Source organism: Euprymna scolopes, chromosome 17, assembly GCF_053919585.1.
Source record: "Euprymna scolopes isolate OS-2025 chromosome 17, ASM5391958v1, whole genome shotgun sequence".
In the NCBI taxonomy this organism is placed as follows: Eukaryota; Metazoa; Mollusca; class Cephalopoda; order Sepiida; family Sepiolidae; genus Euprymna; species Euprymna scolopes.
The window spans coordinates 78,705,693-78,732,731 of record NC_136498.1 but is presented as its reverse complement, the minus strand read 5'-3'; the positions used below and the strand labels follow the sequence as shown (position 1 = coordinate 78,732,731).

The 27,039-nt window shown below is 33.2% G+C and overlaps 1 protein-coding gene across 6 annotated transcripts in view; it reads right to left on the bottom strand.

The window, feature by feature from the left end:
• Positions 1-27,039, bottom strand: part of LOC145296820 (uncharacterized) — a 141,905-nt gene that overhangs the window by 33,544 nt on the left and 81,322 nt on the right. For 4 of the 6 annotated variants that reach the window (XM_080142906.1, XM_080142910.1, XM_080142908.1 and 1 more), the window contains 7 exons: positions 26,437-26,559; positions 21,445-21,685; positions 18,084-18,252; positions 16,103-16,158; positions 13,565-13,704; positions 5,717-7,907; positions 1,046-1,158 (listed from right to left, as the gene is read on the bottom strand). In XM_080142906.1, coding sequence (XP_079999032.1) covers positions 1,046-1,158; positions 5,717-7,907; positions 13,565-13,704; positions 16,103-16,158; positions 18,084-18,252; positions 21,445-21,685; positions 26,437-26,559 — 3,033 coding nt within the window. The remainder of the gene's footprint in view (positions 1-1,045; positions 1,159-5,716; positions 7,908-13,564; positions 13,705-16,102; positions 16,159-18,083; positions 18,253-21,444; positions 21,686-26,436; positions 26,560-27,039) is intronic. The other 2 variants (XM_080142907.1, XM_080142912.1) reach the window with 1 other exon arrangement.

The window sequence follows — 27,039 nt, the reverse complement described above, 5'->3', positions numbered from 1 at the left end:
GAATTTCAAACAGAACCCTTTATTTACTTCACGGAGGTAACATGCTCTTGTTCCGTCAGCCATGACTGGATAGAGGTTCTAAGTAATTCGCAATTGTATTTTTTGGTCGCCCACAACCTTCAACCTTCAGAGAATATCACTTTTACAATTGATTTTTCCAAGTATTCTAATCACTGTATCACGGATCTTTCCAGATTGAAATTCTATCCAAATTCCTAAGTTTGACAAGATACACCTGACGAAGGTCAAAGGTTACATCAACTGAAATGTTGTGAAAATGACACTCAAGATGAGAACAGTAGTTTGACGAATCTAATTCTTTTTAATAAAAATTCATAGATTTAATTAATTTAACAGATTATTCTTATTAATTTAAATAATTTAGTGGGTTTACAAAATGGAGCCAACTATCTGTAAATATGGTGGGGAGAACTGTACAATGCAACATTGCCTTGCCTGCCCAACTAGTGTAGTTCGAGAAATCTTGCAGAGTTCAATGATATTGCAAAGCACGGTTTAAATAAATGGAAAACTGTCATATAAGCACATATTTTTAAGACACAAAAATGAAGAAGAATTGAATACAATTTGCTATTTTTCCCATAGCTGAGGAAGGATAGGTTTATGCTTTTCACAATGCTATCTAATGTATAAAATGCTATGTCATATAGATTTTAAAAGCTACAACGGTAGGAAACCAATTGTTATTGATAAAAATAAAATACTATTCTCCTGAGCAATACTGGGTAGCCTAGTTAATTAGTAAATAAATGAAAAAAAAATTTTTTAACTCTACAAGAAAATACAAAGAATTCAAGGAATTGCATGCATAAAACGGCATCATACCAATTTGTATGGGAAATGATGAAAAGAATGAGAAGTGAACATTTAATTCCTTTAGCATTTCTCATATGCCCAAAGAACAAAGATTTATGACAACCTAATTCTTTAATCTTTTAATCTTTCTCAACATACGATTATTCATAAGATTAAGTGCATCTAATGATGATGATGATGGGGAGGAGGAATAGGAGGAGATATTTACATTATTAATGCTGGTCATTGTAGCTACTGAAGAGGTATTACTGGTTGATGACGACACCTGAACTGGCATGTTGACTTTCTGTGTTAAGATTTTCTCATTATCTAATTTGGAACCTGAAAGAAAAAAAAGAAAAACCTCATTCCTTGGATGAAATTCAATTAAATCGAAAAATTCATTAAATTACAAAAGTGAGATTTCATTGAATTTAATAAATAAAAAAAAATAGAAAATATCAATAAACAAATGAAATCTTTAAACAAAACCAACACCAAAAAAAGAATGAATAACCAAAGCCAGCACAAACATCAATAACTAAAGCAATTTGGCTGATGATGTGAAAGTGATAAATAGCAAAAAAAAAAAAACTCTATATATAATATTCTGCTTGTTCCTTCCTTAGTTAATCCATACATTGCGCTTTGAAAAAGGCTGAATACAATTTTTGAAAGCCAAACTGCTTCAAAAAAAGACCAAATTTGTGATATTTGGCTTTTAAAATACTAATTCTGGCAAGCTTGGATGAGAATTGATGAATGATATAGCCTCGAATATCATTATTATGATATATAATCATTGTTGCAATGGTGTGAGAAAGGAACTCTTAGTAAGTTTGACATGCAGCAGTTCTTTACCAAAGAAAGAAATCAGAGAAACATTAAGTAAAAAAAAAGGGAACATTTGAAAGAAACAGAAAAAAAAACATTGCCAAGAAGTGCTGGACTGATGGAGTAAATTAAAGATGGTCTCTTACAATATGATTTTATTATTTGTATTGAACTATGTAGCACAATATTACTGTCATTGTATTTATTAGTACTTATTAATTTATCTCATTTTTGTTAGTTCTAGATTTATAATATAATGGACAATATTTTCATAGAAATGTTAATAAACTCATATTTGTTGTGTGTTATTGGTTTTTCTGTCCAGAAAAACTAATTTTTTTGCACTATCCAGAAAAAATCAGCTTCATCAACATTTGTTGATTAAATATATTTCTCATTCCATGGAATTCCCATGAGTCCTGCTAGTTTAAAATAATTTGAAAAAAATTTTTAATTAATGAAATATCAATTTTGTTAAACAAAAACAGATAAATTTGCAAATAAGTAATTCATATTTGAGTTAAGGACAGATAAATTTTTCAAGCTATTTTTTTGAACTCATTTATCTATTAATTTATATATATATATTAGTAGGGTGACCCAACGTTGCCTGAGATTGAATGATGATCAACGAATGTTTCACACTCTCATATTTTTATTGTCATCAAAATCGATGAAATAACTCATTTTTCAATTAAATTGATTGAATACCTGTTCTAATTGGGGACACATCGCAATGCACCCAGAGGAAACTTCACATGCCTTTTACAGTGACTAAATTCACAATATGTTGTTGTCTACATTGCACTGTAGAGAGTCTACTGTGGATTTTATAAAATTATTTGTCATATATAATGGCTTGCATTAAAGTTTACAATGAAAAAGTCAAGTATCATGCTTCAACTGTGCTCTAAACAGAAACATTAATTTTGAATGCACCTTTGTCATATCAAATAACCTACTTAATTTTATATGCCTGGCATTACTGGTTGTGCTGTGATAATAGCTTGAATTTAAGTTTAAAATGAAAAGGTCAAGTATCATTGTGAAAGTGTGATTTAAACAGAAGCATTCATTTTGAACACATCCCTGCCATATGAAAGAACCTACTGTTGATTTTGGCCTTTCAGCTTGTGTGGTAATAAAACTTCTCAAATGTAATTTAGGCTGTATAAGATGTTAACTTTGGTCAAAATCGTCTGTTCTTTTTTTCATTGGATTATTTCGATTATCGATACTTATCGAAGACATTCCGACACAAAACCTATCTAAGAACACTTGCCAGGCACATAAAGTACTTTTGTGTGAAATTTCATAAAAATCGACCCAGTCATTTTCAAGTCCATAGGGAACGAACACACAGACAAAGTTCCTTTTATATAATAGTAGAGATAGAGATAGATATATTTAGCAAGTGGATTTATAAATAAATCAACTCTTCATATAGGGACCTATCAGGATATATGATTGGTTGGTTGTTTTTGTTTTACGGCATATCAACCCTTTTCGGGTTATTTAATGCTGAATCCAAAGATTTTGAAGAAAAAATTTTTTTAATAGAATATATTTGTCGTTTTCACGTCGGTTTCTATTTAACCCATAGTTGGGACCCTAACAGGTACTACCACTCCGGGTCAGAGTGGACCTGGGAGCAATGGTAATTAAAGGGTGGCTCCACACTCCTCAAAGCCCACAAGCTGGGGCCTCACCACTGGATATAGTTTAAGGTCAAATCCAGGGCCCCCATTGAGGGACTTTTACCCTCTGCAGGTAGGCAGTCGGCGTATTCTAATGGCCCACCGACAGGGCCCAGGATATATGAAGCTCAAAACTTGCAAGTGGTGTGTAACAAGACAAAACAAATATAAATATAGCTAAATTTATTTGTTAGTTCAATAAAGCTTTGAAATGCCATGCTTTCAAGAGTTCTTACAATATTCTAAGCATTACATATTTTCCTTACTGAACTGACAAACAAATTCAACAATATTTAATTTGTTTTTTTTTTTTATTTGTTTTGTCTTGAATATATATATATATATATATATATATATATATATATATATATATATATATAGGGCAAAGAATAGATAAAAAAATCTATTTTTGATGAAACAAAAATCATTCAACTTTTCTACTCCGATCATAAATAAAGGGGAAAATTATAGTTTTTAGAAAACTGTCATAAGACAAAAAAGAATAGGTAACAAGAGAAAAAAAAAAAAAAAACAGGAAAGGAGAAAGAAAGAAAAAGTGAAAGTGAGAGAAAGAAAAAGAGAAATAGAAATAAAATCCTGATAAATAGTGACAAAAAATAAGGAGGTAAGCTCTAGCGATTTGGCAGAAATAAGCTTTTTAGTTAAAAAAAAAAAAAAACAAAGAAAAAACATATTTTGACCAAAAAGCAGAGAACTCACACCCAGCGATTTAAATGGAAGTCTGCTTTGAGGGAGGGGAGGGTCCTTTATGGTTCCTTTCACTCGCTCTCTTTAATTACAAACAAGAACTGTGAATATCTATAAACTGAGACCTGTCTTACACATCGAAAAAAAATAAACATTTTGTGTTATTCTTTTCTCATTGTTTAAAAGATATCTCAAATGAAATTGACTTGCGGTTTTCCATGGTGTGACAAGCAAAATAAACAACAACCAACTACTCATTTATTAGTTGTATATTAAAATTATATTTAAATAAAGAAACCTCAAAGAGTAGGGTCTTAAAACTATTTAAGTCAACAGGAAGATAGAATTTGATTTTGGAGACAATTCATTTCAAAATGGGTTTAAGTTGAAATTTTTAACTAGTTTTTGCATTAGATTTCATCTATCGATTGGGTGATCTCATTTTTTTTAGTGGGGGTGGAAGGTGATAAAATACTTATAAAAATAAGTGCATAATTATACAAACTAGTGAGACCCCATGAAAATTCCATGGTGATTTCAACCTCAATATTATAATTTACTATTAATAATATTTCTTTTAAAATAATAAATGTCTGTCAGGGTCAATATTATTTAAGAAATGTTACACAAATGTCAATTGTAAAAAAAAATTTTTTAGTAACAAAAATATATATTTTTGTGAAATCAGTACATATATAAGTAAAAGTGAAGATCATTTTAATATGATCATCTATATTGAAAGTACAAAATAACTTCAAAAACATTAAAAATTAAACATTTAAAAACTGTTTATAAAATTAACATTTTTGAAAAAGATGCCACTTCAGTTTGCACCACACACGTTTCACTGTTGACTTTTAAAAATCTTTTCAAAAGTTTTAATCTTGATAGTTTTTGTTACTTTAGGATTTTCTCTTCCACCTTTTGTGCTAATTGGTAGATAAATTGTTAGCTTAGATGACTTTGTGGAAGTCTCTTTGATCTTGAACAGCAATCTTGCATATTTACTGATTTAAGCAACTTATTGATTATAGGGAAACGTCTATTAAGCATGTGTACACAGTGTGATGGTGTACTGAAATGGAACCTGGCCAGTGAGGGTTGTGGACATGAGTTGCATGGCAAAAAATGATTGATGCATAATGTGAATCTTAAAGACAAGCTTAGATATGATGGTGAGTAAAGGGAAATATTTGCAGAAGAGCCTTTAATAGTATGACCACATTGAAAGAATGCATAAGAGTTGGGTGACTAGATGTAGAACAGTTGAGGTAGCAGGTGCAGTTCATGAGGGAAACTAAGAAAAATATGGGAAAAGTGATAAAAATTGACTTGAGAAAGAAAAGAAGCTGAATAAAGACCTGGCCAGAGATAGGTTAGTTGGGAAGTTCATTTCTAAAAGCTGATCCAATGCATGTTACCATGTAAAACAGATGTTAAACTGATGACAATGAAAATAAAACAATATTTTATGATGGTGTGATTGTAAGTGAGTATAAAATATCTCACTAAACTGTTGAATAGCTGAAAAAGGGAGCAAAATGAAAAATTAATAAAAGTCAATATTTGGGATTTAACATATTTTCATGCATTCATATAAAATTATAAAATATTTTAAAAGAATTATTATTGCTGTTCTTAAATAATGTAAGAATACTTACCAGTTTCCATTTTTAGATGTTGACCTTTTTCTTCTAAGGAATTTAACTGTTGTGTCAATGCTTTTTTTGGTGGAGTAGGTAAAAGTGATGCACTTACATGACCTCCTGATAGACTAAGAGGTTCCTTGATTTTTATAGAGACATTCTGAATAACAGGTTCTTTGATTTTTGAAGGAACAGTCTGAACAATAGGCTCCTTGATTTTTATGGGTAAAGTCAGAACAATAGGCTCTTTGCTTTTTATAGGGGTAGCTGCAATTACAGGTTCTTTGCTCTTTGTAGGAGCAGTCGCTAGAACAGGCTCCTTGCTCTTTATAGGGGAACTTGTGTTGACAGGCTCTTTACTTTTTATAGGGGCTGTAACAAAAACAGACTCTTTGCTTTTAATAGGGGTAGTCACAACAACATGCTCTTTGCTTTTTATAGGCATAGTCACGACAGGCTCTTTGCTCTTAATAAGGGTAGTCACGACAGGTTCTTTGCTCTTAATAGGGGTAGTCACAACAGGCTCTTTGCTCTTAATAGGGGTAGTCACGACAGGCTCTTTGCTCTTAATAGGGGTAGTCACGACAATAGGGTCTTTGCTTTTTATAGGGGCAGTCACAACAACAGGATCTTTGCTCTTAATAGGGGCAGTCACAATGATGGGTTCTTTGCTCTTAATAGGAGTCACAATGACAGGCTCTTTGCTTTTAATAGGAGCCGTCACAACAACAGATTCTTTGTTCTTAATAGGGGGAGTTGCAATAACATACTCTTTGCCTTTATTAGAGGAAGTCACAACAATAGACTCTTTGCTCTTAATTGAAGTAGTGATAACAACAGGTTCTTTGCTTTTAATAGGGGTAGTTGAAATGACAGACTCTTTGCTCTTAATAGGAGGAGTCACAATAACAGGCTCTTTTATCTTAATAGGGGTAGTTACAGCAGTAGACTCTTTGCTCTTAATAGGTGCAGTCATAACATGCTCTTTGCTCTTAATAGTGAGATTTGGAATACGCTCTTTGCTCTTTATAGGAAAAGTTGCAACAACAGGCTCTTTATTCTTTATAGGGAGAGTCACAATGACAGGCTCTTTGCTCTTTAGAGGAAGAGTAGCAACAACAGGCTCTTTGCTCTTTATAGGGACAGTCACTACACCTGACTCTTTGCATTTAATAGGAACAGTCGCAACAATTGGCTCTTTGTTTTTGATAGGGACAGTCGTAACAACTGGCTCTTTGCTCTTAATAGGGACAGTTGTTACAACAGGCTCTTTGTTTTTGATAGGGACAGTTACAACAACAGGCTCTTTGCTTTTCATGGGAACAGTCACAACAACAGGTTCTTTAGTCTTCATAGGGACAGTCGAGACAATAGATTCTCTGCTTTTTATAGGGATAACAGGTTCATTGCTCTTTATAGGGACTGCTAGAACTATAGATTCTTTGCTCTTTTTAGATACAGTCGAAACTATAGACTCTTTGCTTTTAATAGAATCAGTTGAAACTAAAGACTCTTTGCTTTTTACAAGAACAGTAGAAACTATAGACTCCTTGCTCTTTATAGGGACAGTTGGAACAACAGATTCATTGCTCTTCATATGGATAGTCGGAACAAGCTCATTGATCTTTATAGGGACAGTCTGAACAACAGGTTCATTGTCCTTTATAGAGATAGTTTGAACAACAGGCTCATTACTATTTATAGGAACAGGCGGTATGACAGGCTCGTTGCTGTGTATGGGTACAGTCTGAATGATAGACTCGTTACTGTGTATAGGGACAGTTTGAACAATAGTTTTCTCATTAAAGTTATCAATACCTTCGATGAATTGGTATGTATGCAAGTCAATTTGAGCCTGTTCAAGGGAGCTGCTGAGAAGATCAAGTACTTTAGATGATGTGGATGATGATGATGATGATGTTGATGCTGATAATAACGATGAGGGCAATGATGATAAAGAAGATGTGGTTGTAGTGGATGACAATGTAAATGAAAGTGGTGCTGAAATGGAACTTTTTTTTATATTTGAGTCTTGGTTCGTAAAAGACACAATTTTAGTGCCACTTGTTCCTTTACTTGTAGTGCATGTAATTTGATTTAATATGGCAGGGGCAGCAGCAGCAGCGGTGGTGGTTGTGGTGGTGGTCGCACTAGTAGTAGTAGTAATCGTGGTATCCGACGTGGAGGAAGACGCTGGAGTTATAACCTACAAATAGATTTAAGGTATCATAAGATGAAACTTTAAAAAAACAAAAAAAAAAGGTTAAATAATTATATTTTCTTATTCTTTATTTTAAATATTTAAGTTTTTTTAATCCATTTTTAACTCCATTCTTAACTATTTTTTGTTTAACTTTATTTTTGTTTTCTGAAACGAAGAAAATCTATTTAAAACAAATCAATTTTGTTTGTTTACATTCTAATATATTTCAGTTATTTTATGGACCTACGTTTTCCATTTATTATTACTTTCTTTTTTAATTGTAATTTGTATCCAATGAATTTTACTATTTTCTGTTTTGGTAGCATTTGTAAGATTTGCATAATTTGACATTTTCCATCAGATTCCAAGCAAACCCGATCAGACTAAGATAGTACCGAGCCTAGTGACTCCAGATGGAATCATTGAAAAGTTTTAATGGTGTCTTTATATTTTGTGAAAAATTTGACCCTTATTAAAACCTATTTGAATATATACATATAATGGGTTTGATTTGACTTTTAATAGGACTGGAGAATTAAATAATAATTTAAAATATAAATAAGGAATTCAGATATAATATAATAGCATGATTAGTGCCAAATAACCTTTAATTATCGTAATTTAAATTCATAAAATAGCATTAACGAAAAAGAAATCATTGAAATGAGTAAGGAGAGAATAGATTTTATTTTTAATATTTTTGATGCCTGTCTCCTGCACTGAATTTGAGAATAGCGTGGTGGTAGCGATGATTTTTATTAAAAAGAAAAAATGTTAAGTCTAACTAAAAGTGTATCCAATAATAGCTATTTATTAAACCATAGTTGTATTCCTAATACAAATATATACACATTGTAATAGTTAGATTAATGACTAATAATTTTAGCCTCTATGAAAAAAGAGATAATATGACCGGGCAATGCCGGGAGGCCTGCAAGTATGTTTACATTTTTTTTATTTAAAAAATAAAAAACTGTAAACATACTAGCAGGCCGCCCAGCATTGCCCGGTCATAAAATACGCTTAAATATGATATAATGATTAATGCAGATTTTGTATTTATTATATTATATTGGACCCAATATATGGTAATGATTTTAAAAGTTAAAAAAAAAATAAATCGTGCACCACCGAGAATCGAAACTAAAACGTTCAGCTTACGATTTACTTTTTCCTTTGATGAGTTATGAAAACATGTTTGCTGCAAGGCTAAAAATTAAAATATGAACCAATAGCTATTACGTTACGCATGCATATTCGTAATGCGGTCAAATTCCATTGTTTTAATTTTCACACTTTTGCATCAATTTTCTTGCTCAAATATTAAGTTTCACATGGGTTCAAATAGCCCATATATTACATTTCATATCTGTAGACCAGAAACTGACAGAGGAGTTTGGTAGCCAACATTTTTTAAACAAATATATATGCGCATACATAAATATATATAGAAAGATGTTTGTGTTTACTATAACCTTTTTATGCAAATATTATGCAAATATAAATCATGTAGAATATCTGCATGAATAAAATTATACGTAATAGTTAACTAAAGATGATCATCCCATAAGAAAACCGAAAAAACTGATAGGGAATTAATTTAAATGAATGTTTAAAAGATATGCAAATTAGCTAGATCTTTTGCAGATGAATGCAATTCCACGACCCATATACAACAAAATTGTATTTTCTTAAATAGAAAAAAGGGCTTTTAATACCAACATCAATACAAAAAAAAACAAATTTATAGGAGTATAGATATTTACAAAATAAAAGTTAGTTTTGTATTAAAAACCCAAACACACTAATTATAGACTTAACTATTATTAACATAATTTTAGATAAAAATATTTATTTGGAATAATAAATAAAAATTAGTATTATAAGAAGATATTTTTAGTGTTGATTAAAATAATAGGGATAAGTTATAGTAATGTGAGAAAAAATAATTGTGAATAGCTTTATATAGTTAGTAATAGTTATACTGACCTTTCTATGCATAAGGGAAATTACACCGGTTCTCACTATATATATATAGTACCAGTAATGTCTACACCGGTGAGAAGAAACGACAGTACTCCCCTGCCTAGCTGAGCACTAGTCAGTTTTACCCATATTTCTACCTTGTACCTGTGATGTTAATACACTCCATTTGTTAAACCAAACTCGATTTGATTTTCTTCTTTTACTATTGTGTTACGAAACAACAGATTGCCGACGACAGAATCGAAACAATATCACTGCAAACAATCACCAAAAGTGATTAAAATACAAGGATTCGCAAGATTTTTACGGCAAAACACCTTTGTTATTCAAACAGATATTTGGATGCGCAAGGATTAACAGCAAATTAATTACTACAATAGTAATGTGACAATGTTATAAAAAAAAAACTAAAGACTTGCTGTCAAAAACCTACAGCTTGAGAATGTGAATAATATGGTCAATAATTAAATAATTGAATAGACTGACACGAATGTTTCGAAAAAAAAAAAAAAAAAAAGAAAAAAGGTTCAGTCTTTTTTTTTTTGCACAAGAAACCAGTTTTTTCACGATAAGAGTTTTTTTCTTCAAATGACTTGTTCAGATTAACTACCACAAATTCGAGTCATTATTTATGATATTGGAACAAACACGTTAGTGAAATGACCATCAAATTTGATAAGAGGAGAAACGGTCTGTGAAAGAAAGAAAGAAAGAATATATATTCATAAGCATTAGTGCTTATAAAAGACCTGTTAAATGATCAAGTCATATTGTGCAAAACACAAAGGTTAAAAATAAAATAAATGATTTTCCCATACAAAAGTCAAAGGATTTTATTGTTTGCTATGTAAAACCACGTACAAATAAAAAAAAAAAAATTTATTTTTTCGACGGACTTTATTTCTTACAAGAAATATCACGTACAACAAATTAAATTTTCAAAAGTACTTTTTTCTTAACTTTTATGTTTCAAACAAAAGAACTGAGGTAAGAAAAGCTGGATGGATTAATAAATAATATTGGGAAAACTGATTTTTTTTATTTCAAGTGTAAATTGTTTCGTAAATTGAATTCGTTACGATGGACGCCGAGTTCAGAGAGTCTCTTTTGCAATTATTCAAATTTCAAGCAGAACAAAATCTTGCCTTGCAACAAAGACAACTTGAAAGTGAAGAGAATTTTAAAAAAGAGCTGTTGCAACAACAGAAATATTTCGAAAAAGTCTTGATGAAAACACAGGAAGAACAAAAAAAAATTCTGGAAGCAACACAGTTAACAAAAGCAAATGAGAATCATAACGCATACTCGCAGACAGCTGTGTGGAATGCCATTGAAAACTTCAATTATAAACCAGAAGATGTCACTTTTGCCCATTTCTATAGGAGATATGAAGATATTTTTGTATTGGATTGCAGTACATGGATAGACGCTAAAAAAGTTAGACTTTTCCTAAGAAAATTGGGAACAGCCGAACATACAAAGTTTGTGAATTTTATTCTCTCAAAAAAGACCAGTGAGTTGAACTTCCAAGAGACAGTTACGTTGCTAACTGAACTGTTTTCTACAAAAACTTTTTTTTTTCACAAGAGATATAAGTGTATGAATGTCACTAAAAGAGAGGAAGACGACTACATTACTTATGCAAGTATAGTAAACAAGCATTGCGATGACTTTAAACATTTAAAATTATCATCAGATATTTTTAAATGTTTACTTTTTGTGCAAGGGTTGGTCTTAAATAAAGACACTGAAATCAGGTGTCATGTTTTAAATAAACTTGAAAACGAGCCGAATTTAAAACTATAAAGCTTAGCGGAAGACTGAACGGTTTGTTATGTTGAAACAGGACAGTCGTGACATAGAGGAAAGCGGAGTATTGCACATTAAAAAGATCCATCAGAAGAAAAAACTGACTTCAAAAAATAATCAGAGGAAAAAACAGGGAAAGATCCACCTGGACCGTGTTGGAGGTGTGGAGATAAACATTGGTACAATGAGTGTCCCTACAAATGTAAACAATGTGACATATGCTACCAGAAAGGACATAAGGCATCACATTGTAGGAAAAAATCTGGTAGAAAGAAGACATCCATTAAACTTACAAAAATTTAACCTGAAGAAAGAAATATCCGGAAATATGTACAGGTTAAAATATTTAAAAAGTAAGACTATAGCTTGAAAGTGGGTCTGATATTTCCATTATTAATGTATATAGTGAGTTGTTTAGACCTGCCAAACTTGTTCTGTGTCTGTATGTATCAATACCTATAAGAGATTGTAGAAGTTTGACAGACTTGCTTTTGGAGTCAATGTCGCCCCTGTGATTTTTCAGCAAATTATGGACATTATGTTAAATGGGTTGGATTTCGCAGTAGGGTACCTGGACGATGTGTTAATGAACAGCGCTAGCAAAGAACAACACAAGGATCATGTAAACCAAGTGTTCGAAAGGATCCAGGATTATGGATTTTAAAAAAAACAGGAAAAATGTACGTTTTTCATGAGGAAAATAAAATACTTGGGGCAAATCATCAATGAACGTGGAAGAAGGCCGGATCCAGATAGATCGAGTGCAATAAGAGACGTGCCTGCTCCAGAAAATATTGCGTCTCTACAAAGTTTCTTAGGGTTGGCGAATTACTACAATGTATTCGTGCTAGATATGCATAAACTAAGATCACCCTTAAAAGAACTGCAGAGGTCATGATCGATTTTCCACAAGTTGTTACCAAACCAGGATAGGCCAAACCTCAAAAAAACGATAACAAAAAAACAGTATAAAGTTGGCGAAAGAGTCTTCTACAAGAATCACAAAAATAATAGGACTTTTTGGGAGTCCGACATTGTTGAAAAATAAATAGGCAACACGGTCTATATGATTAAAGGACCACATTTTGTGCACAAACGTCACACTAATCAAATGCGGAAAAGATACTCGAACAGTGAGGTGACCAGATCGCCCAAGGAAGACATCATGGACACAGTGTTTGATACTTTTCAGGTGCCCATACCAAAGACAGCTCCTGAGAATAGGAGGTCAAAAAGAAAACGGAAATCAACTGAGTTGATTAGGGTGAACCCAAAACAGAAACGTTATTAATCCCCAGATGGGATATAAGGGGAGGGGGGGGTATACCAGCCTTTTTATGCGTAAGGGAAATTACACCGGTTCTCACTATATATATATAGTGCCAGTAATGTCTGCACCAATGAGAAGGAGCGACAGTACTCCACTGGCTAGCTGAACGCTAGTCAGTTATACCTGTATTCCTACTTTTGTACCTGTGATGTTAATACACTTTGTTTGTTAAACCAACCTCGGCTTGATTTTTCTTCTTTTACTATTGTGTTACGACACAACAATTATTAAATCAAACATTGATCTAATATTATAACACACAATGCAAATATTCTTTAGATTTTTCCAGATTTATATGATCATGCCCATTTATTTTTATTTTAAGTTTAAAAGTTATTTTTCTAAAGAGTTTATGCAGAAAAAAATTCAAAATTAACATAATTATATGATTGTTTCTGCACTAAAAAACAGATACTGTCAAGAGCGGACGTTTTGATATGCTAAAAGAAATAAATGGTAAGATGAATAACATCTTGGAATATAGCTGTTTTGTCATCTATTTATATATAAGATTGGCATTATGTTCAATATTTACCTGTATTTGTTCATTCAGTTGTTTGGATAGACTAATAGGAATTGTAGATGGAGTGAGGAAACCGTCTAAAGATTCTGCTGAACTGCTAATGGATGCGACAGATTCTTTCTCTTCTTGGCTCAGAATGTTCATTGCTTGTTCTAGAAAAGAAATAAAAACTCTCAAAATCATTCCCAAAAGGTCGTTCAATTTTCTTTCTTACAAGTTTCTTGTGATTATTCAGATATTTAAAACTATTTGTTGCTGCCATTTTCATAACGTATCCGATGATCAACTTAGATACCTTCTATCATCATCTTCTATTTTTGAGAAATTCAAACTTATCCTTTTATTTAATCCATCTCATTCTTCCTTCCAGATATCATGTATTAGCTAATCCATATATCAAATCATGTATTAGCTAATCCATATATCAAATCATGTATTAGCTAATCCATATATCAAATCATGTATTAGCTAATCCATATATCAAATCATGTATTAGCTAATCCATATATCAAATCATGTATTAGCTAATCCATATATCAAATCATGTATTAGCTAATCCATATATTAAATCATGTATTAGCTGATCCATATATTAAATCATGTATTAGCTGATCCATATATTAAATCATGTATTAGCTGATCCATATATTAAATCATGTATTAGCTAATCCATATATTAAATCATGTATTAGCTAATCCATATATTAAATCATGTATTAGCTAATCCATATATTAAATCATGTATTAGCTAATCCATATATTAAATCATGTATTAGCTGATCCATATATTAAATCATGTATTAGCTGATCCATATATTAAATCATGTATTAACTGATCCATATATTAAATCATGTATTAGCTAATCCATATATTAAATCATGTATTAGCTAATCCATATATTAAATCATGTATTAGCTGATCCATATATTAAATCATGTATTAGCTGATCCATATATTAAATCATGTATTAGCTAATCCATATATTAAATCATGTATTAGCTGATCCATATATCAAATCATGTATTAGCTAATCCATATATCAAATCATGTATTAGCTAATCCATATATTAAATCATGTATTAGCTAATCCATATATTAAACTATGTATTAGCTGATCCATATATTAAATCATGTATTAGCTAATCCATATATTAAATCATGTATTAGCTAATCCATATATTAAATCATGTATTAGCTAATCCATATATTAAATCATGTATTAGCTATAACATATATTAAATCATGTATTAGCTGATCCATATATGATATCATGTATTAGCTGATCCATATATGATATCATGTATTAGCTGATCCATATATGATATCATGTATTAGCTGATCCATATATGATATCATGTATTAGCTGATCCATATTAAAATTCTGATAATAATCAAATTTTTTAGCAAAAACAAGAAAGTGCAACAAACTATGTTTAAAAATTATTTTATATGCATATGAAGATTGAATGCTTGTGAACTGAGATATGGCAGGCATTGTAACCTCCATATCAGGTTAGGGTTAGAACAGAATAATTTTGTCAGGTTGTTTTAGAACAGCATAGTAGAATTTAGTTGGGTTGTTTAAGGCATATCATCCCTTTTGTGTTATTTAATGACAAATCTTTTCATTTTACTAAAAAAATTTTATATTTTAAATTCTTTATATCTTCAAATATTTATTAATGGCATTTTCTTTAATTGTTTCGTTTTACAACATATCAACCTTTTTCAAGTTATTCAATGCCGAATCCAATCATTTTGGTAAAAGTTCTTTATATCTTAAAATATTTTGCTTAAAGTTCTTTATATCTTAAAATATTTATTCATGCTGTTTGATTTAGTTTTGTTGTGTTTGTTTTACAGTATATCAACGCTTTTCAGGTTATTAAATGCCAAATCTGGACATTTTGATAAAAAATTTAATGCTTAGAGTTGGCCTTCCAGTATCTTCTGAATTCCTTGACCTGAGATTGGACTCACAGTCTCTAGGTAGAATTTATTCTGGATTATCTTTTAAGTAATGCCTATATTCATGTAGATTAGTGGCTGTGGCAAGAAAAGTTATCTGAAGAAGGCTGGAAAGTACGACGACCGAAATGCAGTGAAGATGATAGTAACCAAGACGAGGGCAATCATAATAATAAATATGAGAATGGATTTGAGATCATGGATTCAAAGCATAAATGACACCTAGTTTCTGTTGAGTATGAGCAAAGTACAGTATCTATTCTGATAATATACATCATCTGTTCTGTCCTCAGCTGGTGTGATAGAAATCCTTCTAGATTGAGGTAATTTTAATTTTTTGTCCAAATCCAAAGTGTCTCTTTGTAAGAGGCTGGTTTTCTTCACATTAACAACCAACCCTTTCTAACTCAGTCATCATGAGGAGGCAAGTAAATAGGAACACCTAATTTGGTGAAAAAAAAAAAAAAGTGTGATGTGTGTCAATGAATTGAAATGCTTTTTAAGTAAGGAGCGGCATGTTATTTAAAAAAAACAAAAATTAATAAATTAAAAGGTAAACAATTATGACAAATAAAAAGTACCTATTGTATAAAAATGTTGTGGTTCAGTTAAATTGGCAAGTTCAAGGGCACCACTGCTGCAAAAAAGATGAAGAATGGAATTTTAATTATTAATATTTCATTTTTTTTCTATGAAAATTAAAAGCAAAACCTAAAGCAACGGCAGTTTCGAAAAGAAACAAAACAAGAACAACCATGAGAAAAAACATTCAAGTTACACAGACAATTCATACTTGAAGCAATTCATATTGGAATCAATTTTTACGCTAATGGAAAGTGCTACAAAGATATTAAAATCAGATTTATCAGATCCAAAGATAAGTTCATGAAATTCAAATCTCCTCTATTTCTCATGTAAATATTGTTTTGCAATTAAGAATGTTATAATGTTAGGCTTGAACGATAAGGAAATGCAGGGAAGAAACATGGATGATTGGTAAGAAAGAAAGACAAGAAATTTATTCAATCTTCCATGTGATAGTGATGCGGAGAGAATTTTAACAATTAGTTGAATCGCAAGAATCACAAATAAGATGCTTAACCTTATGGGTCTGGAATAAAAACAAAACTGGTTGACCAGGTGATAAAACAACACTTTCTGGATCTTATCTGTGTTGATAGCATCCAGACAAATCCATGGTGACAGTGACTAAATGATTAATGACATGGACTGAAAATCTGGGTGTGCCAAGTTTGAATCCAGTCTGTTCCACAGAAACGCTTTCATCAACCAAACCTTGTGTCTAATCTCCTAAAGAAGGGATAAATAAAATCACATCTTGACAAACAATTGTGAGTAGAAGAGCAAAAGATAGAGATATAGCTTAAGAAAATCAACAAGGATGTTAAGGATTTAAATTGTATGTTTTTCTTTCCAGAAATATATTGCTAATAGTGCTCGTCACCTACTGGCAGCTTTGTTCTATGGGTCACAACATCATCAATTACTAAAGCTGACCAATAATGTTAAATATCTATTTCTAAAGCACAGAAGATAAAACCTAGCCAGAAGAATAACATCCGGCTGATTAACATAAGGACACTCAAATATCCTGTATGAAATATCCTGTATGAAATATCCTGTATGAAATACACCCATTCGATAAATAAACAATATTGACTATAAGCTATGTTCTTTAGAGAACGTGGCTACATTGAGTTTGTAGGCAATATATTGACGAGTGCAGTAGTTGAGGATGTGTGAAGATACAAAAATATTATATTAACCAGCTCAAATTCAAGTTGACAAAAAGCAGCAGGCTAGCAAATTCAAGAGATAAATTTCATCACCTCTCATGAACTTTTTCTCTTTTTCCTTCTCACAACTGTCGCATCCAAATAATAAAAGATGCTATTTTGGCTTAATATTTGCAAAAAAAAAAAAAAAAAAAAAGAATGCCTTCACATCAAGTCATGGTTTTTCAATTCTTTGTTTATGTGCTCCAATTTGGAAATGATGAAATTTTGCTGATGATTTAAGAAAAAATGACAAAAATTGAACTGGTTTAAATTAACATAAGCTCTCCATTTGTCGGAATAGATTACGGAGTTGTCGGCAATTTCTCATTGAATAACTGGAGTCGTTGAACATTGAGGTTAAGGTTAGAAGTTAGAATTCCAGGCTCAGTAACCACACATTCTTACGAAAGCAGAAGTATTTTCTTTGCTTTTGTACCGTGCACTGGTTATTTTAACTGATGGACGAGGATGATGATTGAGTGACTGCCGATCAATTTGGACCACAAGCTACAAGATGATGCAAATCAAAGAAACATAAATTAGATGCACCTACCTGAAAACAAAAAAAAAGTAAAGACTAAAATGACTTTATTGCATCCCAGGCAATGCCAGATAGATACAGGTAGTCTTGAATAAAAAATAGCAACTGTTTTGACTGAAAGTAAAATAATTTATTTTTGAAAAGTTGTTTTCTACAAACTATTCAGTTACTGTTTGCATGCATGGATTAAAATTGTAAAAAAGGGAAACACTATGCAGTTACCTTATTGGAATATCTTTTTCTTTTAATTGAATATTGCTGCTGTTAGGTTGCTGTTGAATTTCAAGAAGTGCTGTAATTGCATCATTTGAGTCAGTTGAATAAGACTGCGGTTGATCATCAGTAACATCATATTCAAACCATTCATTACCTTGCAAAGCTTGAGTAGTTACTGAAGTTTAATAAAACAAGATCACAATAAGGAAGAAAATACATATTCATCAAATCATAACTAATAGTATAACAAACATTATATTAATTTTTATTAAATAATGTTATTTAAAAAAACTGATGTAAAATAATTAGAAACACTACATGTTTCTATAAATACATTTATAGGTTGCTGTTACTCAAAATAACAAGATGCCCCAAAAAGGCTGATTGGGAAGCAATCAAAGATGCCCCATGGACGTATATCTTCTCTCTTTCTGCTGACCAGTGTGCCAATGACAACAATTGAATGGTGTAAAGCAGACATTGAAGCACATGTTCCCACACAGAAATACTATCCCCAAAGGTTTACCTCAACTTGTGCAGCTGCCATTGCACAAAAGCAGTATGCATTCTGCTGCTTCATCTGCACAAATAGACAAACGTTTATAGAAACTAAAAATATCTGTAAGAAAAGGCATACCAAAATGACCAGGAAATGTATTGAGTCGCAGAAATAAGAAGCTTACAATTTCTGGAAAATTTATAAATGTGATTAATAACAGACAATCAATAATTTTCCCACTATCTAGAAACCATGAGGTCGCTTACACAGCAACTGATAAGGCTGATCTGCTTGCCTGAAATTTTACCTCCAACTCCACAGACCCCACAAACCACTCCCTCCCAAATTTACCTTTGCAAGCAGAAGCTAATTTTTCAGATCTGAAAACCATCCCTTCTAATATATATGACTAGCCTGGATGCCTGGCGTAGCTCGGGTGTTTGGAGGCATGTGTTGAGTGAAAAGAAAAGTGGTAGTAGGCAGGTAGGCTCGAATCCGTACCGTAAAGGAGGAAAAGAATGTGAAAAAAAAAAAATAATGTCTTTGCCGTTGCATTCATCGTCAAACCGGAAGTGGCGAAGGTTTAAATTAAAGCTAGTCAATCGAAAAGAGGGGATGACTTTCGAAAATATCGGCATAAAAAGCGACTCCTCCTTGTAGAAAAGTGCCCAGTTGAGGGTGAAGGAATTAATATTTTTAACCAATTTTTCGATATTTGTCATCCGAAGGGTCCAGCTTCAAAACAATACTGATATTGTGAAAATCCGTCGCCTCTGTCCAAAGTTTTAGGCAGACATACAAACATACATACATACATTTAAACAGACCGGTTAGATTTATATTATAGATATTATAAAAAACCTAGACACCTCTTTAGTGTGTGGGCCTGATTTATTACTTAAGAAATGCTCTGCTGAGCTAGCCCCTGTCCTTGCCAAACTCTTTAACAAATGCCTAACCAAATCTTGCATTCCTGATAGCTAGAAAATTGCCTCCATGGTACAAGCATTCAAGAATTCTGGCGAAAGAACTGACTCACTAATTATCACCCCATCAATCTCCTTCCTCTTTTCACTAAAATCTTTGAATCATTAATCGCTAGTTCACCATGTTGTAAACGTTAAGCTCCTTTCTAACCAACAGTATGGAGTTAGGCAAGCCCATTCTACTGCGGATATTTTAATTGTCATTTCTAAATGCATATACAATATATTGAATAAGGCAGGGGAAGATAGGGCTATATACAAGGCCTTTGACAAGATCCAGCATGAAGGGCTTCTCATGAAAATTAAATCATATGCTATTTCTGGATGAATACTAAACATAGCAACATCTTTCCTAGACAAGAGAAAAATCCAGATTATCCTCCATGACTGTACATCTAAAAAAACATGATATTAATTCAAATGTGTCTATAAGGCTGACTCTTGGACCTTTATTATTCCTGATATTCATAAACAACCTTTCTGATAAAATCTGAAATGGCACCATGCTTTATAATAGACACGAGAGAAAAACAAATGCACACATTCTAAGGTTACAGACACCCTAGGAAATAGACATGTAAATCAATTTAAGCTTTATTCCTTTAACTATAAAAAACCGTTTCAACCAATGATTGCCATGATAAATTACACCCTATCTGAGAGCTCATTATTCAAACGCCTTGGCTTAACATTCGCAGGCAACATGAATTAGAACATATAGATTGAAGACTGCCAAGGCTGCCGCAAAGACTCCATCTATCATGTTAGAAAATTACTCACATTAGAACGTATTTTATATCTTTTCAAAGCCACAATTTGCACATGCATGTTGTATGGTCGTTGCATCTGGGCTGGTACATCCACCACTAGTTCAAAAGTCTTCACTCTAATAGGTTCCACACTGTCAGCCAAGCTCCAACCTCTGTCCCATCACTGCAATGTTACATGTCTCTGCCTGTTTTACTTTAATGGAATGTGCTCTGATGAACTCATAGCAATTATACCCCTTCGATGTACATACTCCTGACTAATCTGACAAGCAAAAAAATCCCACCCCTTCACTGTTAAGGTCCTAGCTGCCAGAAAGAAGCCTTCTACTCAGTTTTTTCCTTCAAACTGCTACACTGGAATTCCACCCGTTTCCTGCTTCTTTGACTGTACTAATCTGTAAAAGTTTAAATATGATGTGAACAGATATCTCACTGCTCAACTCACAAAACACAATCCCAAATAATAGCCCCTCATGTTCAAGTGGAAATATGCCTTATTAGGGATGAAGAAGAAAATATTTATTATACTTCATTAGGTTTTTCTTACTTTATTCAATAACTTCCTTTCAACTTTTCATGAAACAAAAAAACATCTGTATATAGTTTGTGGGAGAGAACCCCATCAAAGTGCTTGATTATAAAGAAAATATCAAAATAAAAGCATAATATTTATTCATATTTGTGTTAAAGAGGATCAGAAAAACATTGGTACTGTTGGTTTCAAATCCAAAACAAAGGGAACAATATCTGGTCACGTATTTCGGGCTCTCTTCAGCCTCTGATCATATCCATCGTCTCGAAAATGGCATCTCCATTTCTGGGGAGACAGATATAAACATATATATACATATACTATTACATTATATGGTGATAAAATATATTGTGTATAGATTTGCAGAATTTACTTCAACAGTGCTCAATATGTAAGGAGAGCTTAGTAGTAGCAGTAGTAATAGATATATTTCTATATTACTATATATATATATATATATATATATATATATATATATGTATGTGTGTATTGGCCTGAAAGTAAAGGCACCATACGACTATAATATAATGTAAGGGAGACAATAAAGTATAAAAAAAAAGAGAAATTTCGTGTAACCTACATTTGTTTTGTACAATAGTGGAGGGGAAAGCGTTACTTCCTTGGATGACTTCAACCGGATCGTCAGGAGTAATGCCTACATCAGTAACTGATATTGCTGATGACGCTGCCGCCGCAACTGCATTGACAGATTCTGAAGATAAATGATCAGGCAAGATCCCAGCAGCTTGAATTAATTCCGCCAACAGTGAAGAGGTTTTTCCGGTACTATCCACTTCCGTAATTTGAGCCTGTGGATGGCGCTGTATAAAAAAGATAAAACATGATGCAGGTAAAATTGAATCATTAATTGGAAAGAAGAACTCTTAAAAAAATTTGTAAAAGTAAAGTCAAACAGGTCGACAATAGTCAAGGGAAACCTAAAGGTTCATTTTTTACTGAGATAAGACAATGGGAACCATTTCTTTCACTGAATTAGTCCACTTACTCTTGATCCTCACCATATAATGCTGGGTGTTTAGCAAGAAGGTATCAAGTACCATTTTTTTTTTGCCTTTGGTACGACTCGCCTGAAGATTGAATCTCAGTGTTATAGATCATTACAGAACATTCTAACCATTATGCCAAATGGGCAGGTTAAAGATGTTGTAATTATTTTAAAAGAATAAGATCTCTAATTTAATGATTACAATAACTAAAACCAACTTCTCAAATATTCAACTATGATTTCCAAAACCAAGTCGAATTGAGACAACAAATTATGTACATACGAGGTGCCTTTAATAAGTTTCCAGACTTTTTTCATATGGGCACTTTTATTGATAGTACACACATGAAACTCTAGTCTCCTTCGAAGTAATTTCCCCCGGCTGCAATACACTTATTGTACCATTCCAACAACTTCTGGAAGGCCCCATGGAAGTCCTCTTGTGTGAGCGAGTCAATGACCTTCACAACCTCTTTCATCTCCTCAATTATCTTAATGACAGCCTCTAAGGTTTTCCTTGAGCTAAGGAAATAGCCAAAAGTCACAGGGAACAAGGTTTGAACTATAGGAAGGGTGAGGAACTTTCTTGATGCCCATCATTTGTCAAATAGCCTGATCTTCTCTGAGCACCCTTCAGACAAACTTTGTGCAAATCTTTCGCATCTTCAGTTTCTTGCAAACAATTGTGTGTACAGTTCTCACACTGACATCCAACTGTGTACTAATTTTTCTGTAGACACACAATGATCTTTATCTATAAAATTGTTTATTTGACCAATCAACTCTGGTATTATGACTTCTTTACTCCTCCCACACCTCTCATCAGCCCTCAAAGACTCCCTACCTTTTTTCAATCTCTTATGTGACTAAAAAAACGATACTTGATTCATTCAAGATGTTCTAAAAGCAGTCCGAAGCATTCCATACATTTCTGTGGCATTTTTTCCAAGTTTCAAACAAAATGTTATTGCATATCGCTCTTCTAAAATGTCCTCATGTTCAGACTGCATTTTTGAAATTCATCAGCTGTGACACTCAGGCTTTAGTAGCATGTATTTCAATTCCTGTTGTAGCTGTTCATCTGAACCTGAAATAATAAAAATTGGTCAGTTATCTCATAAGATGTATAGTAATTAAAATAGTTAATTTTCAATAGTCTCCGACAATTTTAAATGCCTATACAAAAAAGTCTGGAAATTTATTGAAGGCACCTGATATAACGGAACTTGATATTTTTTCAGATAAAGCTTTATAACAATAAATAATCAATTTAGCGTATCTGAACATACTACTGCAGTTTCATGGTTTATCCATTCTTCAGAAGTGTTTTAATATATTACTGAATGACATTATGCATTTGAATAAAAATTTATTATTATTACATAAAATTATGTTGGTCACATTTTTAAGTTGACAAATCAAACTTTGATTCTGACTCTTCAATTTCCATTTGTTATTGTTGTATTGTTTATTGGCAATAAACTAATGTACTTCACTAGTATTTTTTTCTAATATTTAATCTGGTTTTCGACCACGTTACAATTTTTAGAACTTTTTATATACTCCCTAGATTGTGGTACCCTTTGCCAGGAAATCTGTAGATGTACGATTTGCGAACGGATGTCGCCTCTACATTTATTTTGATCGACTTTTATAAAATTCCCTCTATTCTGTCCTTTTGCGTGTTTGTCTTTTTTGTATAAAAGTGAAACTAATCGGAGTGAAGTAGGCCACTTGGCTTTCTGACTGAGACCTCCAGAAATGCAATTAGCTTTAGTTGGGCAGACAATTGCTATTCATTTGGAGAGCTCCCCCTTCTTGGGGGTGCTGGTTTTCCCCAAGATTGTGGGGAAGCAGAAACTGGTCTGCAGCCAACTTTCTTTTCTGCAACTGCGTGATTCTTAACTTATTCACTTCAAGTCAACTTTTAGACTGACATCGATAAATTTGAACACTTTTCACATCCTCTTGTGTCTTAGTATAACAGTAGGATCTCAACTTTTCTTTCACTTTCTTTTCCGCCTTCGAGTCACAGGTTCGCGCTTGCCTGCCTACTAACACTTTTTTTTTTTTCCAAACATCCGAGCAATGGCGGATACCCTCGCTAGTCTATTATAGAAAAGGCAAAATGGATGAGTGTTTGTGTATGTCCACGAAAGGCTTTTTGGGTGGGAGTTCTCGCGGCAGTTACGAGGGGTGTGCAATAAGTAATGCCCCTGACCCACTTCCCATAGCAGTAGAGCAACGAAACTTGGCACAGTTATTAGTCTTTCTCTACATAGGAACCACCCAGAGTTATGCATTTCTCCCATTGTTTGATGCAGCTCTGAAGACCGTTTTTGTAGAACACCCCAGGTTGATCCTCCAACCACAATGTGACTTCAGAAATCAAGGCTGCATCATCTGGGAAATGCTTTCCTTTCAAAAACAACTTCATGGCTAGGAAGAGGTGAAAGTCAGAGGGTGCAAGGTCAGGAGAGTAGGAAGGATAGAGGGAAGATTTCATAACCACACGCCCGTGCTTCTGATCTGGCGAGTTGTGGACCGGAATGTTGGCCTGCAGGAGGAGGGTACCTTTGCTGATCTTGCCCTGCCTCTTGATTTTGATAGTTTCCCTTAATTTCCTCAAAAGTGAAGCATAATAGGCTCCTGTAATTGTGGTACCCTTTGCCAGGAAATCTGTCATCACTACTCCGTCCTGGTCCCAGAAGACTCTGAGCATGACCTTGCCAGCGGAGGGCTGCACCCTTGCCTTCTTTGGAGGTGGTGAGTCCAAGTGCTTCCACTGCATTGACTGGGCTTTGGTCTCTGGATCATAGTGATGGACCCAGGTTTCATCCTGTGTAATCAGTCTTTTGAAAAACTTTCACTCATCTTCTTGGCACATCTCCAAATTCATCCTCGAGCACACAACATGTTCTCGCTTCTGGAATGGTGTGAGTAACCTGGGAATCCATCTGGCAGACACCTTATGCATATGCAAATGGTTATGAATGATAGTTTCCATAGACGCTGTGACATCTTGGGCTATTTGGTGAATAATAATGCGCCGATCTTCCAAAATGGCAGCCTCAACTTGACGGACAGATGCCTCATCAATGGCAGAAGTGGGGCGACCAGGTCTGGGAGCTGTTTCCACAGACTTCCGGCCATGTTTGAATTCACGATGCCAGCGTTTTACAAGGTCATATGATGGGGCATTATCACCATAAGTTTCTTTCATTTCATCAAAAGTCTCCTGTGGTGTGCATCCTTTCAAATACAAAAACCGGATCACTACTAGACATTCAACAGGCTCCATTTCACACCTGACTCAGTTCAAACACCTGTAAAACAGAAACCACAATTAGTTCAGAGCTGTAATTTGCCACATAACGCATAGAGATATAAATCATTGCACATGCAAAATTTCAGCTAGATCAGACAACTGGAAGTGGGTCAGGGGCATTACTTATTGCACACCCCTTGTAGATTCCGCAAGAAGTTTTCACATACTTCCCAGATCGTAATATATCACATTTGCAAACAGACATTGTCTCTATCTTTTTTTTTGATCGAGTTAAACAACATTCCCATCATGACGTCCTCTCAGGTGTTCGTTTGGTTTTTTAGTATAATAAAGCGAAACTATTCAAACGCAAATGACTGCCTGGCCCCAGGCTTGCTTAACTTAAGTATTTGGTCCTTGGTCAATGTGGGGAAAACCTTTCATACTGAGACAATTACTATTTATTTGGATTCTTCCAGAATGCCCTCTTTTTTGTGGGAGCTGGTTTTCCCCAACATTAGAAACGACCTTGTGTCTAATTTGCTTTCGTAGGCAAACAAATAAGACAGAAAGCAGGAAGCTTAACTGACCCTCAGGGCAGGTTTAAAAGTGTTCATTTCTGCACATGCGTGGCAACTCCTATGATTCTGAAGTTAATTACCAACTTATTGAATTCACTATCTTCTTTGACCTAATGATTAGCGAGGAAGACTAATTACCTTACGTTTTCGAGTATAATCCCACCTTTCTCTATCTTTTTTTTATTTTTTTTATTTCGTCCTTGTGCCAATATCCTCCACCCGGGCAAAAGTTAATTACCAATTCATTTAATTCACTATTCTCTTTTTTTCACGTTCTTTTCCTCCTTCGTGGTACGGGTTCGAGCCTTCCTGCCTATTACCACTTTTTTTTTTTTTTTTTTTTTTGCTCAATACACATCTCCAAACACCCGAGCAATGCCAGGCACCCAAGCTAGACAGATATAAACCTGTCTTTAAGACTCACATTACACATCCATTATAGCATTCTCATATTTCTCTCCATGCAACACATATCCTCAACCCTCACTAGTCAAGTTTTATCGCCATACATCATTACATTTTGTACACGTCTGACACTCTTCCCTTGATCAACAATGGTAATGCTCTGCTAGCTATTAAACGGCAGGAGTTTGACGAACTTACTCCATCTGCTCCTACCTCTTGCAATCATACTAGCACCTGCTCCCCACTGTGCTCCAAAGATATCACCAAGGTAACAAAACTTATATACATTACTAAATGTAAAAGGATATTTACCGATTTCAAAGATTCAGGTACTGTCGTTGTGACAATGATCTTTTTCTCAAGAGGAGATTTTAATGACGATATACTGCTGGGGTTATTGCGAATATCCTGTTTTTGAATAAAACTAACAAGTTCCTGAAAAACAGAAAACAAAAATAAAATAAAAATAAAAAAATATATATATATATAAATAATGAAAAGATCAATCTAAATTATCAGATTAGATAGCTGAGAAAATTATTATCTAAATTGTTTATCTTCTGACTATTATGTTCAGCTATCTATTTTCCAATTACATTTTGGCAACACTACATCTGGTCTTCTACATGGTATGTTTTTCCACATTTAAATATTATTGTTTGTTATCTGTGTACTATATTGTTGGATTTGTTTTGGTTGTGGTCATTTTGCTAAAAATGTTTTTATGATTCAAGTTATTTATTCACACCTTCAAATATTTATTCATAGTGTTTAGTTTGGTTGTTTTGTAAAGAAAAATTGTTTTTGTTTTTGGCTTTGCAGAACATAACTGAGTTCTGCAAAGGGGATAGGGAAAAAACAATAGCATCAATGTTTAGTGCATTTAAGTCAGGGAGCCGATATCTCCAGACAGTC